The sequence below is a fragment of the Amphiprion ocellaris genome, chromosome 22 (assembly GCF_022539595.1).
Source record: "Amphiprion ocellaris isolate individual 3 ecotype Okinawa chromosome 22, ASM2253959v1, whole genome shotgun sequence".
Taxonomy (NCBI): domain Eukaryota; kingdom Metazoa; phylum Chordata; class Actinopteri; family Pomacentridae; genus Amphiprion; species Amphiprion ocellaris.
Window position 1 is genome coordinate 15287005 of NC_072787.1, and position 25923 is coordinate 15312927.

Below are 25923 nucleotides of genomic sequence, written 5' to 3' on the forward strand. Positions count from 1 at the left end.
TCCTGCACTAGTAGCAGCTGTAAAGCAGCGCCTCTAAAGGATTTTTTGCATTTTGAAGTATCGCATCAGAAAAAGTTAAGAGAAATGGCATAATTTGAACAAACGTACCAAATTTCGTGAACGTTTTTTACGCTGAGATGCATTTGACTTTTTTTTTTTCTTGAAGAGTTAATGCACATAATGGGAGATGGAAATACGTTTTTCAAATAATTTCCGAAACGGCGAACATTTAATTCGCACGATGATCAGCCGTTTCCACTTCTATCAAGTCTTAGCCTTCAGACAGCGTTAAAAACGACCAATACCAGTTGCCATCAAAGAATTATCAGTGGGGTTTTTTGTAGTAGATGGACTAAATTTGTTTTTTTTTCCTTCCTTGAGCAGTTTCCAATCTCTGGAACTGAAAACTCTTCTACTTTATTACATTCCATACTGCCCTCTTCCAACTAAGGCAGCTGCTTCCAACAAACCTAATTCGCATTTTCTTTTAATTTTGTGCAACATTTTAGAAGTTACCTCTAACAAATGCAATAAGTTACTCATTTCATTCAACTGCAATTATATCAAAGAATCAAAAGAATTACTATACTCTGAGCTTGCCACTCTTCTCCTGGGCTACTGAAAGAGTTAACTGTATTTTTCTGTAACATCTAAATGTGTTGTAGAGGTTGTTTGGGTTCAAGGATTCAATTCTGTTTATTGCCATTGCATTTCTACAACAAAATTTTGTTGGCACTTTTAAAAAACCAACATAGTGTAACAGACAACAACACACAGCTTCCAAAAAACAAGTATTAAAATAAGTGTAACAGTGCAATGAGGTGCAATATCTGCTTTAAAGATGCTAGTTAAAATAAAATGCTTAGGTTGAGATGGTTATTACACATTAATATGTTTATGGTCCATTAGTGAGTCTCTGTTTGAGAGCTGGGGGGTGGTAAGAGTTCCTGCTCTTGTTTGTGGGCGGGGGAGAGGGACGGAGGTGGTGTAATGGAGGCTACAGCTCTGGGGAATAAGCTGTTCCTCAGCCTCATAGTCTGGGACAAATTTTTCCTGTCTTTTGCTTTAGCAGAGGATGCTCTTGATGGTACTTCTGTAGATGTTCATAAGCAGTTGTGTAGCCAAACCAGCCTGCTTCAAGGTCCTCAGGAAGAACATCCTCTGCTGGGCTTTTTTCACCAGTTTGGAGGTGTTTAGCGTCCACGTCCGATCCTTGGTAATGTGAATGCCAAGGAATTTGTCCACCCTCTCTTAACTCTTCCCCGCTAATATTGAGTGGGGACTGTACGACTCTCCTGGTCCTCCTGAAGTCTATGATGACTTCCTTTGTTCTGGTGGTGTTGAGGACCAGGTCGTTGTCTGCACCCCACCCTATCAGATGTTGGACCTCTTGCCTGTAGCAGGTCTCCTTGTTGTCCCTTCTAAGGTCGACCACTGTAGTATCATCGGCAAACTTTGTCAGGGTGTTGGAGGAGTGGGTGGGGGCACAGTCCATGGTGAAGGGGGTGAAGAGTGTTCAAGGTTGGTGAGTTTGTATACCAGTTTATGGGGGATTACAGTGTTGAAGGCACTGCTAAGAGCATCCTGATGTAGGTATTTGGCTGCTCCGGGTGGGTTAGGGCTATATGAAGGGCAACCGAGACGGTATCCTCTGTAGATCTGTTCGTTTGGTATGCTAATTAATGGCTGTTCAGATCTGTAGGGATTCTTCTCTTGAGGTGGGCCAACATCATCCCCTTGAAGTACTTCATAATGACCGGGGTGTGGGCGACTGAGCAGTAGTCATTGAGGGTTGTAACGACTTTTTGAGCACAGGGACGATGGTGGTGGATGGGTCGTCCCTACCTGCTGTTTAGGTAGGTGGTTCACTATGGTGAATTTAGCCTTCTGTTGCCCAAAGGCTTGCGGTGGCAGCAACAGCTAATTCAGTTTATGTCTGTGATCAAGCTTGTGTTGCTTGTGTATATCCCATAGGCTTGTGCTTGTCTGATAGGAGAGGTTACAGGAAGAGGAAGAACACTGTATTTTTATTTATTGTCTTTTCTAGATTTCTGACAACCCCAGTGTTAAGATCTACTTTAGCTCTGTGGCCACTTTTTCTTTCCCTTTGATTTTAGTTATGATAAACCTGCAGAAAATACAAGCATGATGACAACGTGTTTGCTTTATAAAACATTGTAAAATGGCCACTCTGACTCCTTAGATTCCAAATTGTTTTTTTAAATGTCTTGTTTCATCTGACAAATAATCCACACCTACAAATATTGAAATACACAAGTGGGACCAATGACAAATAACTAACAACTGACTTACAAATGAAAAATGATTAACAATTTGTTTCAAATCGAAGTAGAATAATTGCAGAAATACACCAGAGCATATCAAGAGAGAACTTTTATTTAGAGATTTGACAATTTTAAGTTAATTTATATTTAAAAGAACTCTTCTACAAAATATTGAACTGTAATTTAAGTCACTTACTACTGGCACACCCAGTCCACCTTCCCTTATAAAAGGTAATCGAGTTGACTTGAAGCAGCAACTACAATGGTATGGACAGTGATCAGAAACGGTAACAATGTGCAATCAATAACTCTGACCAAAATACTGCCTAAAACCTCGTGACTCAGCAAGTGTCACATTTCAAAACAGAGGCACAAAAATGGGATGATTACTGGCTTGAAAGCATAATTTATACCTTTGGGATACTGATGACTGTGAGTACCTTAGGACCCATTATGCCATCAATACAGACTGGAACTACAACAATGCAGTATTTTCTTTAGTGAATAGTGTTTTAGGAGAGTGTTTCTCAATAAAAGGCAGCTCTTGTCACCAGAGGTAGGCACCGATAAAGCAACATAACACTGCATATGTACCTGTACCGTTAATTATCTACAACTAGAAACTTTAAAAGGAACATAATTCTCCTAAATATTTAAGCATAATTTTAACTGGGAAATAAGAAAGGGAAAAGGACACATAAAAGAATAATTTGGCAGAATTTTGAAGGGTATAAATGGAATGTCTTTGGTTCTTAAAGGTGAATCATTCAGAGAAATATAAACTAAAAATTGTAATGCACATATTTGAACCATACAAGCCTTGGCAAGACGAGCAAATGTGATGCAACTTCCACAGGCAGCAGATAAAATCTGTTCAAACGTCACACTGAAACTTGACTGAAAACAACTGGTATTAATAACAGTCACGTCTAGGACAAAATTAATTGTTAAAACTAAATTATCTACTTTAACCACAACATAAATACATAGATCCCAATTATAAATTAGTCTACATGTATATAAAATTACAGCACAATATTCCAGAAAGTGCTCCTTTCTCCTGCAGTAGAAGCTTTTATACACCCTCAAAAATGGGAATGCATAACTGATCAACTATGTGCAACCAGTTAAATGAAAACCTAATAATTGAAAAATAAAACTAACATTTTATCATTCTGTAGTGTTCAACATGCATGTTCACACCAAACTGTGAGAAATCTTGACTCTCAAACACAAAAACAAAAGACATTCTGTTAAACAAACAAACAAAAAATCTGTTTGTAAAAGAGAAAGCTAATATAAGTTATAAAAGTGCAAAAACAGATGGTCAGGATGATGACCAGAAGCAACACTATGAGATGACTGATACTTGGCACAGCAAGTCTAACTCCCTAGTCTAAATCCCTTGTCCTTCCACAGAAACAGCTGGTACTGAAAGGTCAATAAGGCACTTTAAAGTGTCCACAGAACATCTGGACTTGGAGCTCAGATCCACCTGTTCAGAGCAGCTTTCTTTTTCCAGTTGCCCTCAACATGTGCTGGCCAAACTGTGAAAACAGGAAAAAACTGAATAAATTCTATGACAACACCGCAAACCACTTCAGCAAGATTCTCACGAGGCGCATTGCAACTGCTTGATTAGATGGTAGATAAAAGAATGTGTGAAACCCAGAAGTACCACCAAAAGAATAGATAAATAAAATGTTAGCATCTGAATTAACATGTACAAAAACCGCATTTACAGTTTTTTTACACCTTCTAGATGTGAATCAGGAAAAACAACAATACAGTAACGTCTCACCAGAGGGGTTTCAGTTTGAGGTTTCACATCTGGGACAGGAAGTTTGAAATCTTCCACGTCATCGTGTTCGCTGTTGTTTCGATAGCGATGAGCGAACTTGCGTTTCAAGGCTTCAGCGATAAGAGCTGCAGCGTCTGCCGGCTCACTGGGCTTCACTTTGGCATCATCTTCCACTGGACGACTATAAAAACATGAAGGTAACAAGGACTTTTACAAATTCTGAATACAATATTATTTTAGACCACAACAAACATGTGTTTTTAATAATGACAGTAACTCAAAGAGAACATGAGACGACATTGTCCAGTTAATGATGTTAAGTCAAATGAAGGAACAGAACAATTACATGATGTCAATGGATATGAAGAGATTCAGATTAACCCTTGGTAGTTTATGTGGAGGAAAAAAGGTGTCCGGTTGAGTTGAATTTGCATTTACATGGATCTGTAACTATTTACAGTAATGTTCACTGATGAGGTTACAAAGACCTCTGAGAGACTTCAGGAATACTTCTGTGGTCACCATCTGTCACTTCCACATATATCTAAATGTGTAACTCATTCACATCTGAAAGCTGAGGCCAACCTTTTAACTGATCGCAACTTGACTTTGCTCATGTCCTTCAGGACATCAAGCATGTTGGGTATTTCTGCTGGCCTTGAATCCAAAGCTGTCTGGCCGTCTGTCTTCTTCCCCCTGCGCTCTTTAATCAAATCAATGGCTGAAAATGTCCGCTGTAGATTTGGGGGTGGTGGTGGAGGAGGAGGAGGAGGAGGAGGAAGAGGTGGAGCAGGAGGAGGGGGAGCAGGAGATGTCCCTGTGTTAGCAGCTGCTGTGAAACAAAGAAAGGAAAAAGCTTACAAGCTGGCAATGTAATGTTCTGCTGCCATCTAGAGGCAAAATAGTGGTATTACTGGGCACAAAAAGTAGACAGCAAATTATTCAGTACAGTCATATAATAGTTTGTTTGTTAAGAGGCACCTGGCTGTGTGTTCTTTTCCTGAGCCAGTACGATTTGTGCTATCTGAGCTCTGAGTTTTGCAAGTTCAGTCTCCAGTGCGCTGATCTTCTGAATGGCCTCATCATTTGCAACTGTTGGCCCCTGGGGGTCCGGAGCTCCCTGATGTAGGCTGGGTAGTGACCTCCGGCGGGTTGGGGGTTTTCTCTGAGGATGGTGGGCTCGAAATGCAAGTCCTTGTGGGATCCCTGACCTGTTTCAATACAGCCAATTATGAGCAATTAACGAATCACCTTTTCTAGGACACTACTCAAAAAAACATATCAATTCTTAACAGTGAAATTGTGTTCTACAAGATGTTTTCTTAAGCCATGGCCAGACTGAACATGTATATAGATTCACAGAGCTTCTGCTGCAACGCAATACTTTCATCATAAACAGTAAAACTGGTTACACCAGGCATGAGAGGAGGACGCAAGTAGTGCACCAAAGAGATCTGCTCTGCAAATGCAAAATTAGGCCAGTCTTCCACTCATATTTTTTACACGAGGTGTGCATGGCTTTTAACACAGAAATGGGTAATAAAGTGTTTAATTTTTCTTACACTGAACTACCAATATACAAAAAACACAACTTTGTATAAAACCTGAGCTTCCATTCTGGGGTTTTGATGACCTTTTAAGTACTTGTTTTGCCAGTATCAGCTGGTGGTTGCTTAGTAACTTTATCCCTTAAATAGTCTACTGTACTGCAGTGATGTAAACTCTGTGAAAACAGCAATGTGTTCAGTCCAAAAACTAAAGACACAACAAAACAGAAAGCTCACCATCTTGTTTTGCCTGTGACTCACATAAATCTACACTGTACATGCCCTGCAGGTGTAGCCTGTAAAAGGATACATTCTGGAGCACATCCACTCCACGAACAGTTCATGCTACACACAACCCTAGTCAAAACATTGCAATCATCATGCCGCTCTCACCTGGGTCTGCCAAAGTAATCTTCGTCGTCGTCATCATCATCCTTGTCAAGCCAGGCAATATCAGCCAGAGAGGCCACCAGGTTGTTCTGTCTCGTGTTGCCAATCAGGACACCAGCATCCTCAGTGTATGGATAAAGCTACGAGAGGAGACAAAGCTGCTTTCAACATTTAGAGAAAAAGTTCAGGGAAAAACATGCCAGAAGAGAGAGCACACACACACACACATACCAGCACACATCACAACACTGCATTTCAACAACTAATAATAAAAAGAAGGCATTAAGTAAAAATCCAGGCAGTTCAGCGGGAGAAGGTAGGAATAGGTCTGTACATTGTTAATGAAAGGTTCAGGTAGCTCAGGTGGTCTTTAATCAGCTCAAGGTTGTTGAAGGTTGCTGAACAAACTGACCTAAAGCAGACATACTGCATTCCTCATAGTTAGGGAGGGTAGCTGGAGACAGAAGAAAAGAAGAGAAAAGAAAGCACAGTGTTGAAGGTGACAGACAGTAAAGAAAAGCAAGTCAACTTTTTAAATGACATGCCACTGAGGTGAAATATCTCAAAGGTTCAGTCGGTGTTTTGATGAAAAAGAAACATGTCTTGCAAAAAGTTCATTCACTCTGTTTATGGTTCATAAAATGAAAACAGGGAGCCAAGCAGAGGGTAAACAAAAGCTGAAGAGGGTGTGATTTGTTGTCACTTGGCTGCAACTTCAGCAGTCAGGAGAGATGGGTGGAAAGACAGATGAGGACATACGGTTAAATCATACGTCACGTTTAAAGCACTTGAAATGACAAGAGGGAGAACATGTCATTATCTTAAAATCCAAAAGACAGCATTAGACATAAGTTCTGCTATAAAATTTCTAATGATAGTAAACTTTCCTCACCTGAAAATGAACCCTGGGACAGGGTTTGATGGGAAGACTAGTTGCTATTCTCCTTACAATACTTCTTGTGGACCCATAAGGCTTTGTTGATCCAAATGCCTGTAAAATTAAAGATTTTCCACAAAATTTATATCACAAATGAGAGGAAAAATAACATACCAGATTCTGTCATTCAGGATTATTTTACTATTTAACTAAATGCAGTCTCCCCAAGGTGCATTTGAGTGGAAACACACAAAAATATCTCTAATCTATGGCTGGCACTTGACACATTTGATAAGTGAGAGAATCAAATGAAGTTCTCTCAAATGACAGACAAAGAACAATACAGCAGTTATGCCTGTGCAGCATTAATGTAGAGAAATAGTCGGTCACGTACCAGGTCCATTTCGATCCGTGCATGCTCTTTACTCATATCTATCGATGTGTTTCACCAGGGCAGATGAGCACATGGCCCAGCATCATCATCAGCAAATGCTAATCTAGAAGAAATACTGAACAACAAAGAAATTCAGGTTGAATCATCTTCAAACGCAAAACCTAAAACCAACAATGATATGATTAAAGATTCAAGATTCAAGACTCAAGACCTTTATTTATCACAAACACAATTATACACAGTATAATACGCAGTGAAATGTATTGTGCACCTGTTCCAGACCGAAACAATAAGAATAAGATATACAATAGATAGACAGATAGAAATAAGCAAATAAATATAGTAACTCTACTAACTTTATGTTTCTATTAACACACTGGCAGACTGCATAAACCTCTGGTTGTGTTGCCTGATATTTATTTAGAAAACTGGCATAGTTCTCTCCGTCTCTCCATTATTATCCTTGCTGTCAATACTTGTTTGATTTAGAGATGTAAATATCTCGTATGTAGGCATATGGTACAACTGTAGTAAAACAGCAAAGCAACATTGTTATGAGCTAAGCAGCCATAAGTAAGCTTACTTAAAAATGCAAAAACAAAACTTGTACAGCCAGAGAGGGCTAAGTTAGCTTTCAAGTATTATTATTAAAGCTGCAATTGTAGTTTATGCAGTTTAAGTTGTTGTCTGTGGACTGCTGTTACACTGCAATTTCCAGCTGAGGTAAATAGAGTATTTACTGCACCGTTTTATGTACGTAACGTTATGTATCCACAAACCTACCTATTATCACGCAGACAAAATCTTGGGATCGGAGGAGCAGACGTTTTCCAGCTGGCGCTAGTTTTTTTCCACAGATGTTTGTTGACTTCAGAGCTAAAGTAAGGACACCGAGAAACGTGTAAAACTGAGTCAACAGCAGGTCTGATACATATAAGCTGATATAATGTTTGAGAGTTGCTAATGGGTACGTTAAGCTCAATTTAACGGGTGTTTTTTTGAACTTTAAGGTAGCAGGCAGAGATGCTAGCTGACGCTAACAACGATAGCGGACGAGCTAACTCCATCTAACTTACCGCAGAGAAGTTTATCAGGATTTATCTTACACACGCACAGTTTCAGAAACCCAAAATGTGTGACAGCGTACTAAAGCTACACGTATCAGTGATATCTGAAATTCAGTCGTGTGTGACTTTGAAACCAACTTACCGGACTCCCGCTAGCGGACAACTTTCTCAATTTTTCCACCTTGTCAAACCGACGGACATGTACAGCAGGAGGTGATTAAAGTGGGAAGAGCCAATTGGGTTATTGGGATTACAAAGGATAAATTGTCACTGTAAAACACAACCATTGGTTAGTCAGAATGATTGACAGGTAAAATCGCCAACCATATTTGAGCGACGAAAGAAAGCTGTCTGACGATTTGTTATTTTGACAGTCACTCAAATTTCAACATCCAATCATTTGCCAGAAAATCCATGGACGCTCGTTATGATTCCCTACGTTTCCCGGCGGGGAAATGTCACCTTTAAACTGTGGGGATCCTTGTGGATAGTTGGGACGTCCTGGATCACAAAACAGCTGTACCCAGTAGTGTGCCACAAAACCCAAACACAGTGCACAGCTGCTAGCTAAAGAAGCACAGTGAAGAAAGAGGCGCAGGCCTATCGTTCATGAACCTGTTTGGTTCCACTAGTTTTTAAGATAGTGTCGGAACATAACTGTTTGCCGTTGAGCCGCTTTTGTGTCTGCCCTTACTGAAGCCAGCGGGGGTTGTCCCGTAATTTTCATGAAAACTGACAAAAAGGTATGCTGTAATTGTCAAGTAGCGCTTGCTAGCCTAGCTTAGCTGCCGACTCGTCTGTGTTGCACAGGGCGTGATTTGAGGTGAGGTTGGGGGTCGTAGAAAGTGTCTCGGACAAAACTGAACATTTGTATTTTGGCTTACGAAAACAATACGTCTGTTTTTGCTGTGAAGTAGAGTTACACCAGACTATTTAAAATTTTGCCCACCATTGTGTGCTCAGCCATATGTTCTTTTATGTGATAGCCACAGTCTCATCAATGTGTATAATTAAAGTCAGGTACTTAACAGTAGTCAGTATGAAGTCAGATGGCGTTCTACTGCATTTCGCAGCTAATAACTGATAGAAGTTCAGTTCAGTGGCCTTACTCAGTGGAATAAGATCAAATAGAATAACAAAAGCTTCATAGTTGGTATATGTCATTGGCATTTAATATTATAAGGTGTAACAATAGCATTGGTTTGTATCAAGTTAGTGAAAAAGGTTTGAAATAGCTGATTATATATTTTTTTGTTATTTACTAAGGTGTTTTTAGCAGTGTGGCTGTTCATTGATTGGTCAGATAGCTGATTCACAGGTAGTGCTTTATAAACAATTCTGACAACTATTTAATATTCACATAATTAATGAAGATGACTCGACAAACGTTCAGTGATACCATACTGTAATAATTTTTAAAATATGGCTAGTCTGTACTTTATGTTGTTCTACTATACTTTAAATTTCAACAGTGACCAGAAAAAATATCAAATTTGTAGATGCCACATTGAGAAATTGGACATATTTATCAGAACTAGTGATTATGCTCATTGACAGTTACTCTATTGATTGTTTTCTTAATAAACTGATTAGTTGTCTGATCTAGAAATTGGTGAAAAATGTTAATTAGTGTTTTGTCTTGTCTTCTTTTTTCTCCAGCTGAGGTTTATTCAGTTTATTATCAAAGAGGAGTGAAGAAACCAAACAACACTCAAAGTGAAGACGCTGGAATCAGAGAATTTGGAGCCTTTTTATCAAACCGATTAAGCATATATCACAATAGTAGGTGATGCATTTCATAGTTAAAAATTAAACAATTAATAGTTGCAGCTCTACTCTTAATTGATAAGAAAATGATCATTAGCTGCATCCTAACTTGCGTCGCGTAACCATCCTGATGTATGCCATCTTTCTTTTTTCAGTAAAGTGGAGAGGTTGTTTTGATGTGTGTGGCCTCTAGACAAGAGGCACCATGAGTGCGGAGTTGGATGCACTGACCGTGGTGAACCAGCTGCGAGATCTTGCTGCTGACCCCTTAAACCGGAGAGCCATAGTAGAAGACCAGGGCTGTCTGCCAGGTCTCATTCTGTTTTTGGACCACCCGAACCCACAGGTCGTCTACTCTGCACTCTTGGTAAGCAGCATCCACTTTTGTACATCTTCTTAATGCATGCATGTTGGATTCTTCACACCACACGCAGAGTACCTGGTGCATGAAGGTGCCCTGAATACACAGGGGAGAATATTCAGTATAAGTGTAAAGAGAGATATTAAATATTAGAGATCAGACCATTATCAGATCCAGTATTATTGTTGTTGATATTTTTTTTTTTTTTTTAAAACCAATTTTTGATAATTTTTTTTACAACTGTGCTGCTTTGGCTCTGATGCAGCTGCCTCTCTCTGTAGACAGAACAGCGTGGTCTCAAGCGATGCCCTGCCCACAGCACTATGTGATTGGTTACACATCACAGTCTGTCAAGACTGAAGGATAAAATTGAAAAAAGCTCTGGTTTTTTCAAACATATGTGAATCATAAATAGATAAAGGAATTTCAGTGAAGTTTTGTGTTGGAGTTTGTGTTTTTAAACACGATTTTTATTTTTACTGCAGATGTGTATCAGTTCAGAGTATTGTCATGGGTCTCCTTGATTACTAATAAGCAGTATCTGTTCTGGTAAAACATATCGATTGACTCCTATTAAATATATTAACTTTTTAACTGAAAAATATACAGCAGTTTGTAGGATTCGACCTGTCTGGAATAACCAGCAGTTTCTTACTGGATCTGTTGTTCATTTGTTTTCTGCTAATGTCATTTGTCCCCCCCTGCTGTCCATTAGTGTCGGTGCAGCTTTCAGCGAGGGTTTAAAGGCCATTTCTTGTACCATGGTGTCCCACGCAGTCACACACTGACACGTGGTGGCTTTAAAGTGACTGTATATTTAAAAGCACTGTACAATGGTGACATCTGCTGTCTGTTGTGGTGTAAACATGATGCAGAGCCTACATGTAGCTTTCTCTCCCTCCTTCAGCCACAGCCACCCTTTTGTACAGTACATGCCTTGTACTGCGAGTACACATTTAAGTGGCTTTATGTAATAGTTGCTCCTTGACAGTGACCTGTGAAGTGTAAACACAAAGTCGGTGCATGTGTATTTATATTGGTTATGTAATATTATACCACTGCACATGCATGCCCGTTTTAAACAGACTTTCTGTTTTGATATTACAAAGCGTCTGTCAGCTTTTAACGCTGGATAGATAACAGTTGCCCTTGTCCTTGCAGGCTGTGCGCTACCTGGCAGAATGTCGAGCCAACAGGGAGAAGATGAAGGGCGAGCTGGGCATGATGCTGAGTTTGCAGAATGTCATGCAGAAGCAAGTCCCTGTTACTGCCACATTACACACACACACACACACATGCTCACAATGCACTTTCTTGACATAAAACTGTAACCAAGGATTTCTTTTGTTTTGCGTGGACAATGTTTGCCAGTCTGCAGAATTTCCAGGCAGGCAGGGCAATGTCCTTCTCTTTGCCATGTCAGGATAAGTGTGATTAGAGTTGAATTAGAATAGAGTGGCAAAGACTTAAAATGCTGTTTGTGCATCATATAGATTTTAATAGATCTTGTCAGGTCTAGAAATTGTTGATGAGTCCCCTTACGTGTTTTAACTGATGTAGGCATATATTTACTCCTGTTTTGTTGTTTGCTTATTGGGGTTTTTTGCACACATGGTGTATTACATTTTTTGTTGTTGTTGTTTGTCCTTTTATAGGCTTTTTAGTAACACTATGCTTAATGTAATCTATACTTAAAATGATAATGATGATGCACACATTCTGGTCACCTGTGCCGTGTAGTAGAGTGGTCTGAGGATAGCTGGTTTTAACCTGAAGCTAAGACCCTCCACCCTAAAGCAAAGCTCTTGCTTGCCCGCAAGTAAAGCAGTCACTTCAGGTAGTCAGGATTGGCATCATGAGGAGCCCTCCAGAAACAGCAGCAAGCTTCTCACAGTCCAGTCAGTCTAACTTTGGATAGAGGTCGATCATAGCTGGACAGAGTGGGAACACATGGCTGAGGGGGAGTGTCTAGCATAGCTGCGTGAACCAGGTGTGAGTTTCATTTTTAATCCTTCAACTCATTAAGATCTGAAGTTTTAGAAGATGTTGTCGCTTAACTAGTGCCTAAAGTGTTGTATAGACGAATAGGTCAACCGAGGAGAGTGTTTGGTTTGCTGAAAGGCTGACAGGCTTCCATACAGCAGTGGTAGAAATGTGTTGCACAGTGCTGGAGATCACCAGGATCCCAGAGGGCAGCAATGCCAGACAACCAGTGTCGTATGTGGTTACTATAGAAGGACTGATGACTTGGTGACATATACAGCAGTATAGCCTGCAGGGTTAACCGAGAATCTCTCATAAAATATCAATTCTGTCACCACAACTGCAACTGAACTCACATGGCTTCCTCAAGAAAAAAAGCTGCTGCCCTATAAAATATTATGCTGTGCTATTGCTTTTGTTTTTTTCCAACCTGACAAAGTGGCGAATAGGCTTAATTAACTTGGGTTTGAATTTTGTGTTCCAGACCAAAGTGTTGTTTGGTTGAAATAAATGGTTGTACAAAGAATGTTGAAATAGAAAGATGCAAAATGGACAGTATTCTTGAATTGATTACATTTAGATGTTCTCTACTAATGTAGGGGCCTGTTCTGTCTCAGGAAAGATAGTCAGACTAGTCGACACGGAAAGATGAAAGCTACAAAGCTCTGTTTTAATCAAACATATATAGAACTAAACAGACAAAGGAATTTCACTGGAGGTTTGTTTGGGAGTCTGTGTTATTCTAAATATTAACACAGAAGATTTTCATTTTTTAATGTCAAAAATGTTATACTCTGTTCTGGCTTTTTTTTTGCAAAAGGGCACCAAAAACGACAAAATTATTGAATAGGCTTATTTGCTTTGAGTTTCAATATGTGGTGGACGGCAGTGTTGCCTTTGCATATACTGAATGGTTATACAAGGAATCTTTGAATATAGAAATGTAAAAATTGGCGGTATTCATAAACTGAGTGCATATAAATGCTTGCTGCGAGTGTGGGTGCCTGTGTTCTCTCAGAAACACAAAGCCAGTCAAACTAGTCAGATTCAGGCCACATTCACTGGATATTACAAAATGGGAGCTTAATGAATTAACTTCAGTTTGGTGCATGGTTCACACCTCCTCCTTCCAGAGAGGCTTACAGACATCATGATTAGTTTGCCTTTGCTTTAATATTTCTATAAAACCTGACAGAAATATCTTCCCAGGGTAAAATTGCCATTTCAAAGTGCACTAGATTTGACAGACCTATGTTGGACATCATCCTTTAGTTTGGTTACTGATGCACTGAGAAATAAATTATGTCAACATAACAGGTGATTTTAAGCATTTTCAGTTGAGTGCCACTGGCTACTTGTGTGTACATAAACCACTTTTGGTAAATTGTGCTGTATATACACTATGTATGTATGACTGTGTCCTTGTCTGTCATTTATTTTCACTTTCTTTCATCCAAAGGAGTACATCTCCCGGGGAGACCAAACTGCTGGCCTCTGAGATCTATGAGATTCTGCAGTCGGCTGGTAAAGATGAGGCTGAACAGGCCGAGGCAGCGGCTGCCTCCTGCAGGCGTAAAGCTCAGTTCTTCCTGGGCTCCACCAACAAGAGGGCCAAAACTGTAGTGCTGCACATTGATGGACTGGATGACTCTGTAAGTGCTCACAGAGTGCATTCAGGGCTCAACATGGCATATTGGCGCGCATCTGTCATGCCCAGACACACACCAAAGGCCTGTTGATGCGCAAAAATCTCTTTTCAGTTCAGCGTGTTCGCTGCTGTCATAATCACAGTGTTGCCAAAGTATCTTAGGGGTGTCTATCTGGCACATGATAGGAGGGCAGAGGGGTCAGGTTGTAAATGTCAGCCATTGAACAGCAGGACGTTGAGATTGAACCTGAATGCTGCTCTGCAGGAAGCTTGCACCTAGCCAGATTACATTACAGCAAACAGACGGCCTCTGGTGGGCTGTATCCCTGTCGCTTTAGTGGAGACACACAACACTGTGGCAGCTGGAAACCATGGATATGTAAACTCTGTTTTTCAGAAGTATGTTGCAGTGGGATATTTATTATTTTATATGTCCACATTTAATGGAATTCATTTGAAGCTGATTTGACATTACATTTTCAGAGTCATATTGCGTAATGGATTTTAAGACATCATTATCAACTCATTAACAAGCTTTTTGTGTCACTGTCTGTTTTTAACTTTCACCTGATTCCTGTCCTTTGCCAGACTCGAAGGAGCCTGTGTGAGGAGGCCTTACTAAAGATTCGAGGAGTCATCAGTTTCACCTTCCAGATGGCTGTGAAGAGATGTGTTGTCAGGATCCGTTCTGACCTTAAAGCTGAGGCAAGTGTCCAGACAGGGAAAACTACATTGGAGTTAAAGAATGCTGCATTTTATTTATTTATATATTTATTGCCAAAGTCTAACAATAAATGAATAGCAATTCTAATTTTGGTTAGTACCAGTTGCTTAGTACTTTATATGTCCATGTTCAATTTATGAAAATAAAAATATGCTTTTCAGGATATTAAAACTGGGGAAATCTGTTCCCTTGTGTCATTGCAAAAGCTTTATTATTTAAAACTGGGCTGTTAAATCAGAGAGCACAGCTTTAAAAAAGAAATGAAAACATACTCTTATCATATTAAAAAAAACAAATACATATAATCCATCAAATTTGTTGGATGACATAACATTGATATTGATTTTGGAACCAAACCACCAATGGTACAAAACTGTATACAGGACAGCAGACTAGGTAGTATTATCAACCTGTGATAGGAACAAAGTTGTTAGTCATTAACAGCAATGTTTAGCATTAACATTAAATTTCTCCTTCAGAGTAAACTCATTTTCTTCTCACAGGCATTGGGAACTGCAATTAACTCCACCAAAGTAATGAAGGCTCAGCAGGTGGTGAAGACGGAGGACGGAGGAGAGGTGAGGACAACTGAATTGTCTGACATTGTTTACTTTAAACTGCTCTACATAACCCTAATTTTCTCCTAGAACAAGTGAGCTGATGGGGCTGTGTGCTTGTTGTATGTTGTGTACAGGGAGTGTAACCCCAGTGCCTCTGGCTGAGACTTATTCACACTGACATGATTAGCTAGTCACAGCTCTGCCGTACACTGTAGGCTAGTTGGTTTTTACAAAAGACGTGACCAGTCCTAGTTGCACCTTTTACAGTATTACCAATTAGCAGCGCATATTCCAAACTCTTTCATGGCTCCATATTTACAAGCAATTTAACAGTATGTGAAATTCCACTCCATAAAACATAAGGAATCCCTCCTTAAAGAATTTAAATACATGTTGCCCAAACAGCTGAAAGAGACAAAGGTAACACTAGTAGCAGTACTGTATGTGGCCAGCAGGGGTCAGACCTCGCTTAGTCATGTATTTTTTGCTGAAAATAAAAACTATATGACTTTGTAGTTACATAAATGTACTATATATTGATTAAGAGAATATATTTTTTGGTTAAACTGCTTGCATTCAAGATGAAAAGGGCCCAATTTATTCACTAACTGTTTTTTCCTCTGTGTGCAGCTGGTGGTGCCATTCCAGGAGGACTCAGCAGTGCTGGTCGAGGAGAACACGGACATCCCAGACTACCTGCCTGAGGAGGAGAGTCCGTCCCAGGAGCAGGACAAGGCTGTCACACGTGTAGGATCTATCACAGACGGCATGGGCTGGCTGAGCACAGCCGCCAACTTCCTGTCACGCTCCTTCTACTGGTGACAACTTCCTGTGTTTATTTTTTTTTGCTCCCTGTTTTGTCAAAGGTACCATCTAGCTGCAGCCTTAGCATCTCTCAGCCTAGTACCGGACTACGCCCTTCCTCACGGCCCTACACTAGCCTAGACTCCCCTCTCCAAAGCACACAGAGCCCTGACACGTGTGCAACAAGTGCTGGACTTCCAAGTGGAGCCTGCAATAACTTGCGTATATATTGAGCTCCAAATCCCACTACTGGCTGTATGTGCACAACTATATACTAGCTGCAAATGTATCTCAAAAGACATAGCCAGAGGACTTTAAATCAAACGAAACCAAATAGCTTTTTGGAAATGTGTATCACTGTGTTGACTGAGGTGACATGTGGCAGCCGTACTTAATTGTTCTGAGGCTGATTTTGCGTACGTTGAAAATTGGGAGTTCCTTTTTTTGTGCATGATTTTGGTTGCTTTTTTCCTGGCACTTATTCCCAATTATTGTCCTTTTACCATATATACATTTTTCACATTTTTCATCCTTTAATTTCCTAATTATGTCCATTTTTGCTTCCCTCTTCAGTTTTATTTTTTTTAGCATGCTATTACGCTTTTGTGCCAATCTTGCCTGATGCCTCCATCCTTGATTATTGTGTGTGCCTTTTTGACATTTCATTGTAATTATTATTTATTCGTCATTCATTCGAATAATTTGAGAGCTCCAAGCATGTTTAATGTTTGTGCTTTTGTAGCAGCAGCTGGCCTCTGTCATCTTTTAGCTCACTGAGGGACGCCACTTCAGTAGAGAGAGTAAATAGACACCAGCAAGAGACCACAGCTAATTCAGCCACTAGCTCACACGCGTTAGACTCTACTGCATCCTGAAAGAACAACTAATTAGCTAGTTGGCTGATTAAAATATAACCTCTCCATGTGTTTAGTCGCTTCTGTCAAAAATCAGGACTTCTCTGATAAAATAATATTCCAGGAAAAAAAAAATCAAATGTGAGCTCTGTAGTGGCTACAAACTGACTGACAACTTCCTGTGTTAACTGCACAGAGTTTAGGCTACCTCTGCTTTCAGCCTCCTACCTTACATCAGCATTATAGCCTTCTGTAGCTTTAGTAAAACCCTAAGTCAGCATGGTGAAGACAGACCTGTTACCTGCCTGCTTCTCATATACTTCTCAGTGTTAACCTGGAATTCCACTGACATTTTTACAGTATTGTAGCTGCACTTGCTCTGTTTCATTTTCAGTTTAGCCAGCAGTGTCCTTAAAGCAAAGATGATGTTGGTGCACGCTCACACACACTCATAGAGAGGACTCCCTGATGCTGTTGTATGAGCGGTCCTGTAACAACAGTGTGGTTATGTACATTTTGTAAATGGTGCCTGATTCCCTAAAATCTCAGACCTTACATGTGAAGGTTTTTTTTTCTGTTTTAGTTAAACTGGTTTGCATTTTCTGACATAAATTAGGACTTGATGTTGTAGCCGCAAACACTAATGCTATTGAGGATTTTCATGGTTCTTTAGTCCTTACAACCTTGTCACTTACTCAAGGTTTTATTATTTTGACATGTGTGAGTGTCATTAACAATTATTACTGACACTGCTGACCAGGCGACTTTTATCCTTTTGATGGTGGAGAGACGTCACACTTGGTTGAAGTCAAACAGAGGAAGGAATAACCCTGAACTGATGGTTGCCACCCTCTGGAGAAGCAATAATCATTTTTGCATTTAATGTAGAGATAATAGGTCAACAACAGCCTATAAAGTAATGTTTTTAAACAAAAACGTTAGTTGAAAATAGTAATTCTCAGCAGTATTCTTTTTTTCTTGATTTGTCCATTTTGCACAGAGTTAATCTCTATGTTGCATCATATTGTGTGATTTTACCATTTGATGTTTCAGCTCATACTGCAAAGAAATACTTGAACATTGTTCAAAATTGCCATTATGTGTTGATCCAAGTATAAATCCCCTCTACTGTTAAACTGACCACATCTGTAAGGCTAACAACTAAGTCCTCACAAATTTAACTTCATGTGTACAGACTTCAACTGTTAGCAGGTGTAATATAATGTATGCAGATCTTAAAACTGTAGATTCCCAGACACTGTTAATGCAAATTATGATAAAACTTCAAAATCAGCATTGGTCTTGTGCCTTTTATTTTTCGCAGATCTTTTTTTTCTTTCGGTTGTAGCGTAAAGCGTTGACCTATCATTTGTCAGTGTTGTACTCTGTCTCATTACTTTCTGATTGTTTCATCTACATGACACGTGCAGAGCTCACACCAGTGCTCCAGAATGCACTTTGTCAAATCAGTTTGCTGAGGGCAGCAAACATTCCTTGCAGAGGGAGAGAGAGAGAGAGGCGAAATTCACTTTTCTGTCCTGGTGAATAAGTGAGCTGCCCCAGGGCGATCCTGTGGCCGGCCCACCACTTCCCCCAGTCGCGGTGCTGGTAGGCACGCAGAAGCAGCAGCCAACCCCAGCTGGAGGCCCTGGAGCCACTGCTGCTGCTGAACATCCAATGAAATGCTGTGCCAAGCTGGTGAGAAGGCCTTCACTTATCTGCTGTATCATCCAGATGGACGAGGACTAGAAATGATGTTTAATGTTGCTAGAAGACATTTGAATTTCCCGAGGCCGTAATTATATTAAACCTTTGTTTGTACTGACAAATTTCTTCTTCTGAGATGGGCAGAAAGAAAGTCTGGTAATAACACAGCTTGTAAATCATTCAGCTAGTTCTGCCGGGCCCGAGTAAGCTGGCTTGTTGGTGTGCACACAGGAAACAGACAGGATAATTTCATGTGCTTTTTTAGGGGGATAAACATTCTTTTTTTTTAATCCACCTAGACTGGTTTTCCTCAGTAGTCTTGTAGCTTTATTTCCCTTTTGTATTTTGTTCCTATTCAAATATCAACACATTGTTCATACACAAACATTGATGACAACAGGTAACAGTAAAGAAAATATGTACAAAGTATTATTTTTCTAAAAAATAAGTAGAAGCAAAAAAATAAATAAAAAAACTACTAGCTTCTTCGTGAAAGATAGTTTTAAGACCAACACCAAACAGATAAAGTGGTAAGATGTAACATTGTTCTCTACAATATAAATAACAAGGATAGATTCAGCCATTCACTGGCTATAAGGAATAAAAGATAATTAAAATGTTGTTTTATTTATTTTGAGCAGCTGCCTGAAGGAAGGAGGTCAAACTCCTTATGAAGAGGATGATCTGGACACTTAGAACACCTTATTTATGACGCTTAAGAAATGTCTTTAAACTTGCTGCACCTTGTTAGAACTGAAGAAGCCTGTTGGATGAGAGATGAAACGTCTTCAAGAGCCTGAAAGAGTTGAAGCTCCTAATTGCTGCACCCCACCTTCCTGGCCACTCCGTCCTGCACTACAGTAGGTAAGAATCCATTCATACAAGAGCATTGGAAATGTACAATTTTCTGAGCACTTGACAAGTTGAGTTTCAATCCAGTGTCTCATGTAGGTGAACTCTGCTGTGCGGCATTTAAATTTACTGCTTCACAATGACTCTCTTGTGCCTTTTACTGCCGCAGACAGATCCATAGCTATTGACAGTGATCAAATACATGCTGTAGGGGTGTCCAGTTTTCATTATAAAAGGCCTGTGAGTCGTTGAGCTCATATTTCTCACACATCACCACTAGAGAGAGACAGCAAGCCTGACAAATGAGTGTGTAGTTCAGAGCATAATCTCATCACATCTGATGAAAACACTTGTTTGTAATTGCATGACCTCAGATGATTATTGAGAGCTCCCATGCTGAAACTGCTTTTCCACCTGGTAGGTTTTGAACTCGAGCCTTAAGACTCATCATTTAACCATTAACGCCCTGCAGCCATTAACATGCTTTGGTCACCTCAGCTTTTAATATCAGTGGACCCAACGGGACTAATGCAGCCATAAGGTTGTTTTTAGCAGTTAATAGTGTGCACCTTTCTCCTCAACGCCTGAGCACTAATGTTGAGCAATTCTCACTTTCAAATGGCTTTCTTCAAGGGTTCATATGCTGCCTTTTAATGACATTATTCCTATTTTTTGAGGGGGGGTGCACATAAGGGGACATCCTCCAGAGAACACAGGCTGCACTCGCCTCTCATTTTCATATTAAAGCTGCAGATAATTTCACCCTCCTTCACTCCTTTGGATAAGCCGCGTTTGCAGTTTCCCATCAGATAAGACTCAATCAGACTGTGTTGCGCGCATATCAGCCCAGTTGCATATATGTGCATAGCTGTGTTGTCAGTATCACCCTCCCACCTGTGCGTATTTGCATGGTTAATCTGCGCAGGGTGCTGGAGGGGGAGGAGGAGGGGGAGGAGGGTGCGATGGAGGGCAGATAGGTGCGTCTCACGGCCCCCGCCTGGCTCTTGAGGAATTTTATTGGAGGTTCAGCTCCCAGTCAATGGGATCAGCCGTAAATCCCGCTCAGAGTGTGGCAGGAAATGATGTGACTCCGGCAATTTATGTCAAATAACTTTTGAGGATGTGTGAGTGTAGCGATCAGCGCTACCGGGGCAGCGATAACTCTTCGGCAGGGGGGCCCCGGTGAAGATTTAATTGAGACATTTTTCTTTATCTGGAGCGAAGCGCCGGAGCCGTGTTGTTGTGTAACGAGATGTAATGTCTCTCTTTATACGGGGGTCAACATCCAGGATGAGGGAAGGTCATGGACTGACTGTTTGAGCATCCAATTTGCGCGCGTAATACCCGCTCTACAGGGAGCTGGGCAAAGACACACAGTATTAAGTTACACAGTCCACATATCACTGACAGACCTGAGACCCTGTGTGCTGCAGGAATGTCATGCATCTCTGGGACTCTATACACTGTAAAAAAAAAAAAAAAAAAAAAGAGTCAGAAATAGGTAATATTGCAGCAGCTTGGGTGCCATAAAATACTGTAAAATAATGGGAAAAATAGCAATCTCGTAAAAATACAGTAATTTTGCACACTTGAAACACATTCTCTAGCCTTAATTTTCATTTTTGGTGTTTATTAAATGTTCTTTATACGTGTAAAAACAATGAACAACCCACGATGGATGGATGAATGAATGGAACATAGATAGATAGATAGATAGATAGATAGATAGATAGATAGATAGATAGATAGATAGATAGATAGATAGATAGATAGATAGATAGAAACTGTATTTTGCACTGATCAAGTTTGCTTAATTCAACATTTTTGTTGTGAAAACTTCTGTGATTATACAAGATATTTCTCATTTAACAAACAAACTTATGTAAAACTACAGAAACAGTGCTTGTTTTTTTTACGTTAACTGACACAAATGATATCTAATTTTAGAAAAATATCTGCAGTATCAAACTTGAATTCAGTAGTTTATCTGTTAAAGAAAATAAAAATAACTGTGAAATTACAATACATTTGTGAATGTATTTCAACAGTTTTTAAAATAAATAAATACATTTTCTGTAAGAAATTGGAAATTTTGATGTTTATACAGCTACATGTTTTTTTAAATATTATCTGACACAAGACACGCAAACTCAGTACATTTTTGTAATTTTATAAATTTTTTTCAAATACAGAAAAAAAATCAGTAAAATTACAGTTTTTTACAGTGTATGTAGCCTTTGTGAGTATATCAGGCAGCAAAAAATGTAGACAGTGTGACTGAAGAGGACTCTTTTGCTACATCTTTATATTAAGGCTCCTTTATTGATGTGTTAAATCCCAGCTATTGCCTTAATTAATTGTCCTCATTAATAAATCTTTTACTACCTCTTTATAAATCGCCATTAATAGGAACACATAATATGCAATTATGTTAGCTGACCATTAATAAATGGCCACTGGCTTCTCCCCTTCCAACAAGCCATTATATTTGCAGTCATACATGTTAGTTACAACCTGGCAGTTCATTCTCATAGTGTATCATTAAGTAATCAATAAGGTGCAGCTTTGTGAAGATGCCCCTTTGGAGAATGCCAGACATGTTAAACCTTTTCTGAAGTAAAATCACAAATATTAAATAGTTTCCATCACAGGCTATGCTTCAGCTTCAAGTAATCTAATTAAATATAGTATTTTTATAATACAGAATGACTTCTTTAGTATTATATGATACTTGATAATTGTTAGTGAAGCATGTAAGCGCTTTAATTGTTGCTGAACTTTAGCTATTGTCTGTCTATGAATGAGAAATATTTTGCACAACATATCAACAGAAGCTGATGTTTTGCACAGAAGAAACATTCAGATACTGTTTCTGATGTACAAAGGGAATCTATAAAAACTGGAATACAAGTAAATGTCCTGCATTCAGTTGCTTTTTCATCAACTAAAACTACAAAGGAATGATATGTATATCTTGAAACTGATATTAAAGATGATATTAATTGATCATAATACATTAATTCTATTATTATGCAACAGTCAAATGAAACAGCCTTTACTTACTGTAACCTAATTCTATAACAATGTGGCATATTTTATAAAACCTGTGTAGGTGCGTTGCATTTAAAATCCACATTTTAACTGTGATTTAAAAAAGAAAACAATGTGGTGGATCTTATATGTAGTGTTGTAGATGTAGCTTATAAAAAACATCAAATTAACACTTTCAGGTGTATTGTAGTAGACTAAATGTGGCTTAAAGAACTGTTAAACTGCAAGTCAGTGTAAAAGAAACTACAATATTTACATGCAGTACTAGTATAAGGTGATACCTGCTCCTTGATTTGAATGATTCTGCCAATAGAACACCTTTTTTTATTATAATTTTTAAAATAAAGTCACCTCTTTTTCTGTATAATCTGATGTATATTTCTTGCATTGTGTATTTCCGCCTCCCTCCCTGCAGCAGCTCACTACGGAGGCCCTGATGAGATGCGTGCACACACAGGCAGCTCATAATTGTGGCCATAGCTCATTATTGTCCCCCGGATGATTTGGATCCGCCGGGGGGTAGCCTCGTCCTCTGACACCGCCGCGTCCGCCCCGGCGACAGCCACTCCAGGCACTGATTGGTGGGATGAAATATTGCCGACGAAAATTAAAAGGTCCCGGTGTCAAAATAATTCATGATATGCATATCTTGCCGGCTTGATGAAATCGCTGATATCTGGATTAGACGGATAATAAAAGGCTACAGTGAGAGTGTTTGAACTGCGCCGGTGGAGGAGACGCGGCTTCTTTGCGCGAGCCCGACTGCGGGGGTCAAGAGACAACAAGTGTGGCGGTGCGCGCATGCCCCGTGCGTGCGTGCGTGCGCGCGCTCGGCCGGCTTGTGCGCGCACACAGAGCGGGACCTGTGATTTGACTATCTCGCTGTAATTGTCCCAAAACGGCTCATCAGTGGATCTGCCCGCTGCCATTAGGGCCCAACAAAATGGTGTGACATTCAAATTCCCCTCAATGACAGGTTATTAGAAGCCCCAAGCAGCCGGCACATAATTAAGCACCGTAACGTTGACCTGTGATAGGAAGTGATGGCTCAGTCTTAACAGTGGGAAAAGGATGAAACAGTGTAGGTGCGTTGTTAAAACACTCGAGGAACGGTGTGATTTTTCTCACAAAGTAATCATCAAAAAAGAAGACAGCTGTCAATTTAAAATTCGAAAATTATAGAGGCGAATAACACAGACCATGGTTTTACAACAGGAGAGAAAAACATGGATGCCAGATGCCATGGCAACTGCTGTCACACATCAGAGATTGAGGCATTAGTCATCAATACTGTTCAAGAGAAAATCATGACTGTTAATGTTTGTGCCTTCCTCTCCATGAGACCATGTGAGGTTTATGTTATACAATTTGCTTCTATCCCATTTTTATCGCAGTGATGTTGGGCAGTGTGAACAAATCTCTCAGTCCAAAAGAAAAAAGAGGGAAAAGCGAACAACCTGAGAAAAAAAAGCAAATGTGTGACTTTCATTTGTGACACTAAAAGCCTATTACACAACTTAAGACATGCTGTCTGAGGCCCCCGCTTTCCCCTTTAGAACAAGTGGACGTTGTGATGAGCAATGGACCCATCTGCTGTGCCCTGTTCTCCAACTGGTGTGTGAATATGATGTAGTCTGTAGGTGCCATTTCCTAGCCGGAATGTAGTACCAGTGGTACCTGGGAAATATTAGAAAAAGAGGATGAAGTTTGATTTTATGTTTCCAGACTGTGATTCTGACGTGAGCCGTCTTCGTGTCTCTGCATTTACCATCCGAGTCGTCTTTTCTGCTGTTAAGATGATGTTTTAATGAATCGTGTAAAACAAGCGCACAAGTTTTATGACCCACTTCTGCTTCTTTAATTGGACTCACCTTCACATACTGGGGCGAACCCAGTCTTCGTGTTAAACTGTAGGCCAGAGGCCCGTGTAATAGTGGGTCTGTGGCAGGGTTGCTGAACAGAAGGTCTGCGCTTCCCTCCCTCCTTCCTCCCTCCATCTCTCTCTCCCTTTCTCTCTCTATCTCTGCTAGCCTCCCCACCCCCCCTTCATAACGGTGGCAGATGGCTGCAGATGAATCCCTCATAATCATGTCAGGACGGCTCCTCCGATCCCAATTCATCTCTTTAAACACATTTCATCAGACGGAGAATTACACAAAGATAAAGGCGGCCGGCAGACAACAAAAGCACACAAAGATTGTCCTTGCAAACAAGTGTTCCTAGTCCCTAACACCACTTAATCATTTGTGCTCCTGTTATTGCTCCTCACCCTGTGCGCAATCAACTCTACCCCATTTTCCTCCTCCGTCTCTCACTCTTTCACTCTTCATTTATGCTTTTCCATATCGTTAATTGTCTCCATGCCCAGCTACTGTTTGCCCTTATTAGGCATAAATCTCTCCTCTCATTGCTGTCACTGTCTTTTTTAAAAAAGACAGGTGTGTAAAATCCTCTCCTCCACCTCATTGAGTCCCGGTTTCTGATGGCTGCCCCTTTTTGGAGGGGCTGATAATTTGCCACAAAGTGAATTGTGCTTTTTTATCCCCCACCCCTCTCCTCGCCTTCCCCCTGCTGTGACTCTTTGTCACCCATCCGCATGATGCCGTTAATTGTGGATCAGGTGAAGTTTGTCTCACCTCATTTCAGGGCCATGCTCTGCTAGGGCCATTCTCCCCACTCAAAGGCCACATAATTTCACAGCCTCCTACTTCTCATTAATCCCTCCTGAGTGGCTGCTCTCCGAGTTCCAGATCACAGATTTGTTTTGCTCTTGTTTTCTGACTGGCTGCCCTTCCTGCCCCACCCACCCCTCTCCTCTGCCTTCATATTAACCCCTTTAGTGAGACCCCACCCCTCCAGTGTGCAGAGATCTTCACTGATTCCTGTATTTCTTCCCCCAAAAAATTAAAAAATCCCTGCATTCTGCTCACAATACATTTGTCTCTCCCACTAATTTGCACATTCTTCTGCTGTACCTTTGGGAGAGCCTACTGCTTTCTGAATAAAGTGGCCATGAACAGGCGCTTGCTTGCGATGCCAGTATCACCTCTTCTTCCAAAACAACTCCACACCCGGCTGCATTGTACATTCAACTGCTAAAAACCTGCCATCTCCAACCTAATAAATATCCAGTGACAAACTGAGCTAAACAATAGGAAGTGAAGGAAAGCTGTGCGTTCGTGTGTCTCGGCACATGTGCATGTGTCTGATCAACAGTCAGACTTCCTCATTCCTTCCCTGCTAAACTTTCT

General features: G+C 40.2%; 2 protein-coding genes across 8 annotated transcripts; one reads left to right on the top strand and one right to left on the bottom strand.

The window, feature by feature from the left end:
- Positions 1-2381: 2381 nt before the first annotated feature.
- mtfr1 (mitochondrial fission regulator 1) lies at positions 2382-8584 on the bottom strand. 3 transcript variants are annotated; one of them, XM_023276143.3, is made up of 9 exons: positions 8504-8584; positions 8078-8170; positions 7295-7409; positions 6916-7014; positions 6027-6163; positions 5068-5297; positions 4672-4915; positions 4087-4267; positions 2382-3832 (listed from the first exon to the last, which is right to left on the bottom strand). In XM_023276143.3, the coding sequence occupies exons 3-9, from the start codon at positions 7328-7330 to the stop codon at positions 3785-3787; spliced, it is 975 nt and encodes a 324-aa protein (XP_023131911.1). In that variant the 5' UTR covers positions 7331-7409; positions 8078-8170; positions 8504-8584; the 3' UTR covers positions 2382-3784. The 3 variants fall into 3 exon arrangements, with proteins under 3 accessions (XP_023131911.1, XP_023131908.1, XP_023131910.1); XM_023276140.3 differs by having other exon boundaries at positions 4672-4918; XM_023276142.3 differs by lacking the exon at positions 8078-8170 and having other exon boundaries at positions 4672-4918; positions 8504-8583.
- Positions 8585-8902: 318 nt separating this feature from the next.
- Positions 8903-18355, top strand: armc1 (armadillo repeat containing 1). 5 transcript variants are annotated; one of them, XM_023276162.3, is made up of 8 exons: positions 8903-9104; positions 10021-10147; positions 10284-10495; positions 11651-11742; positions 13932-14124; positions 14709-14825; positions 15348-15422; positions 16035-18355. In XM_023276162.3, the coding sequence occupies exons 3-8, from the start codon at positions 10334-10336 to the stop codon at positions 16224-16226; spliced, it is 831 nt and encodes a 276-aa protein (XP_023131930.1). In that variant the 5' UTR covers positions 8903-9104; positions 10021-10147; positions 10284-10333; the 3' UTR covers positions 16227-18355. The 5 variants fall into 5 exon arrangements, with proteins under 5 accessions (XP_023131930.1, XP_023131929.1, XP_023131931.1 ...); XM_023276161.3 differs by having other exon boundaries at positions 10021-10143; XM_055007291.1 differs by lacking the exon at positions 8903-9104 and adding an exon at positions 9166-9184.
- Positions 18356-25923: the final 7568 nt, after the last annotated feature.

Bases quoted from the DNA above. Each gene is read 5' to 3' on its own strand.
- armc1 (XM_023276162.3), top strand. From the start codon at position 10,334: ATGAGTGCGGAGTTGGATGCACTGACCGTGGTGAACCAGCTGCGAGAT. The intron at 10,496-11,650 runs GTAAGCAGCATC...TTGTCCTTGCAG, and splicing joins TCGTCTACTCTGCACTCTTG to GCTGTGCGCTACCTGGCAGA. The intron at 11,743-13,931 runs GCAAGTCCCTGT...TTTCATCCAAAG, and splicing joins TTGCAGAATGTCATGCAGAA to GAGTACATCTCCCGGGGAGA.
- mtfr1 (XM_023276140.3), bottom strand. From the start codon at position 7,330: ATGAGTAAAGAGCATGCACGGATCGAAATGGACCTG. The intron at 7,015-7,294 runs GTACGTGACCGA...TTAATTTTACAG, and splicing joins CACGGATCGAAATGGACCTG to GCATTTGGATCAACAAAGCC. The intron at 4,268-4,671 runs GTTGGCCTCAGC...ATGTTTTTATAG, and splicing joins AAGTTGCGATCAGTTAAAAG to TCGTCCAGTGGAAGATGATG.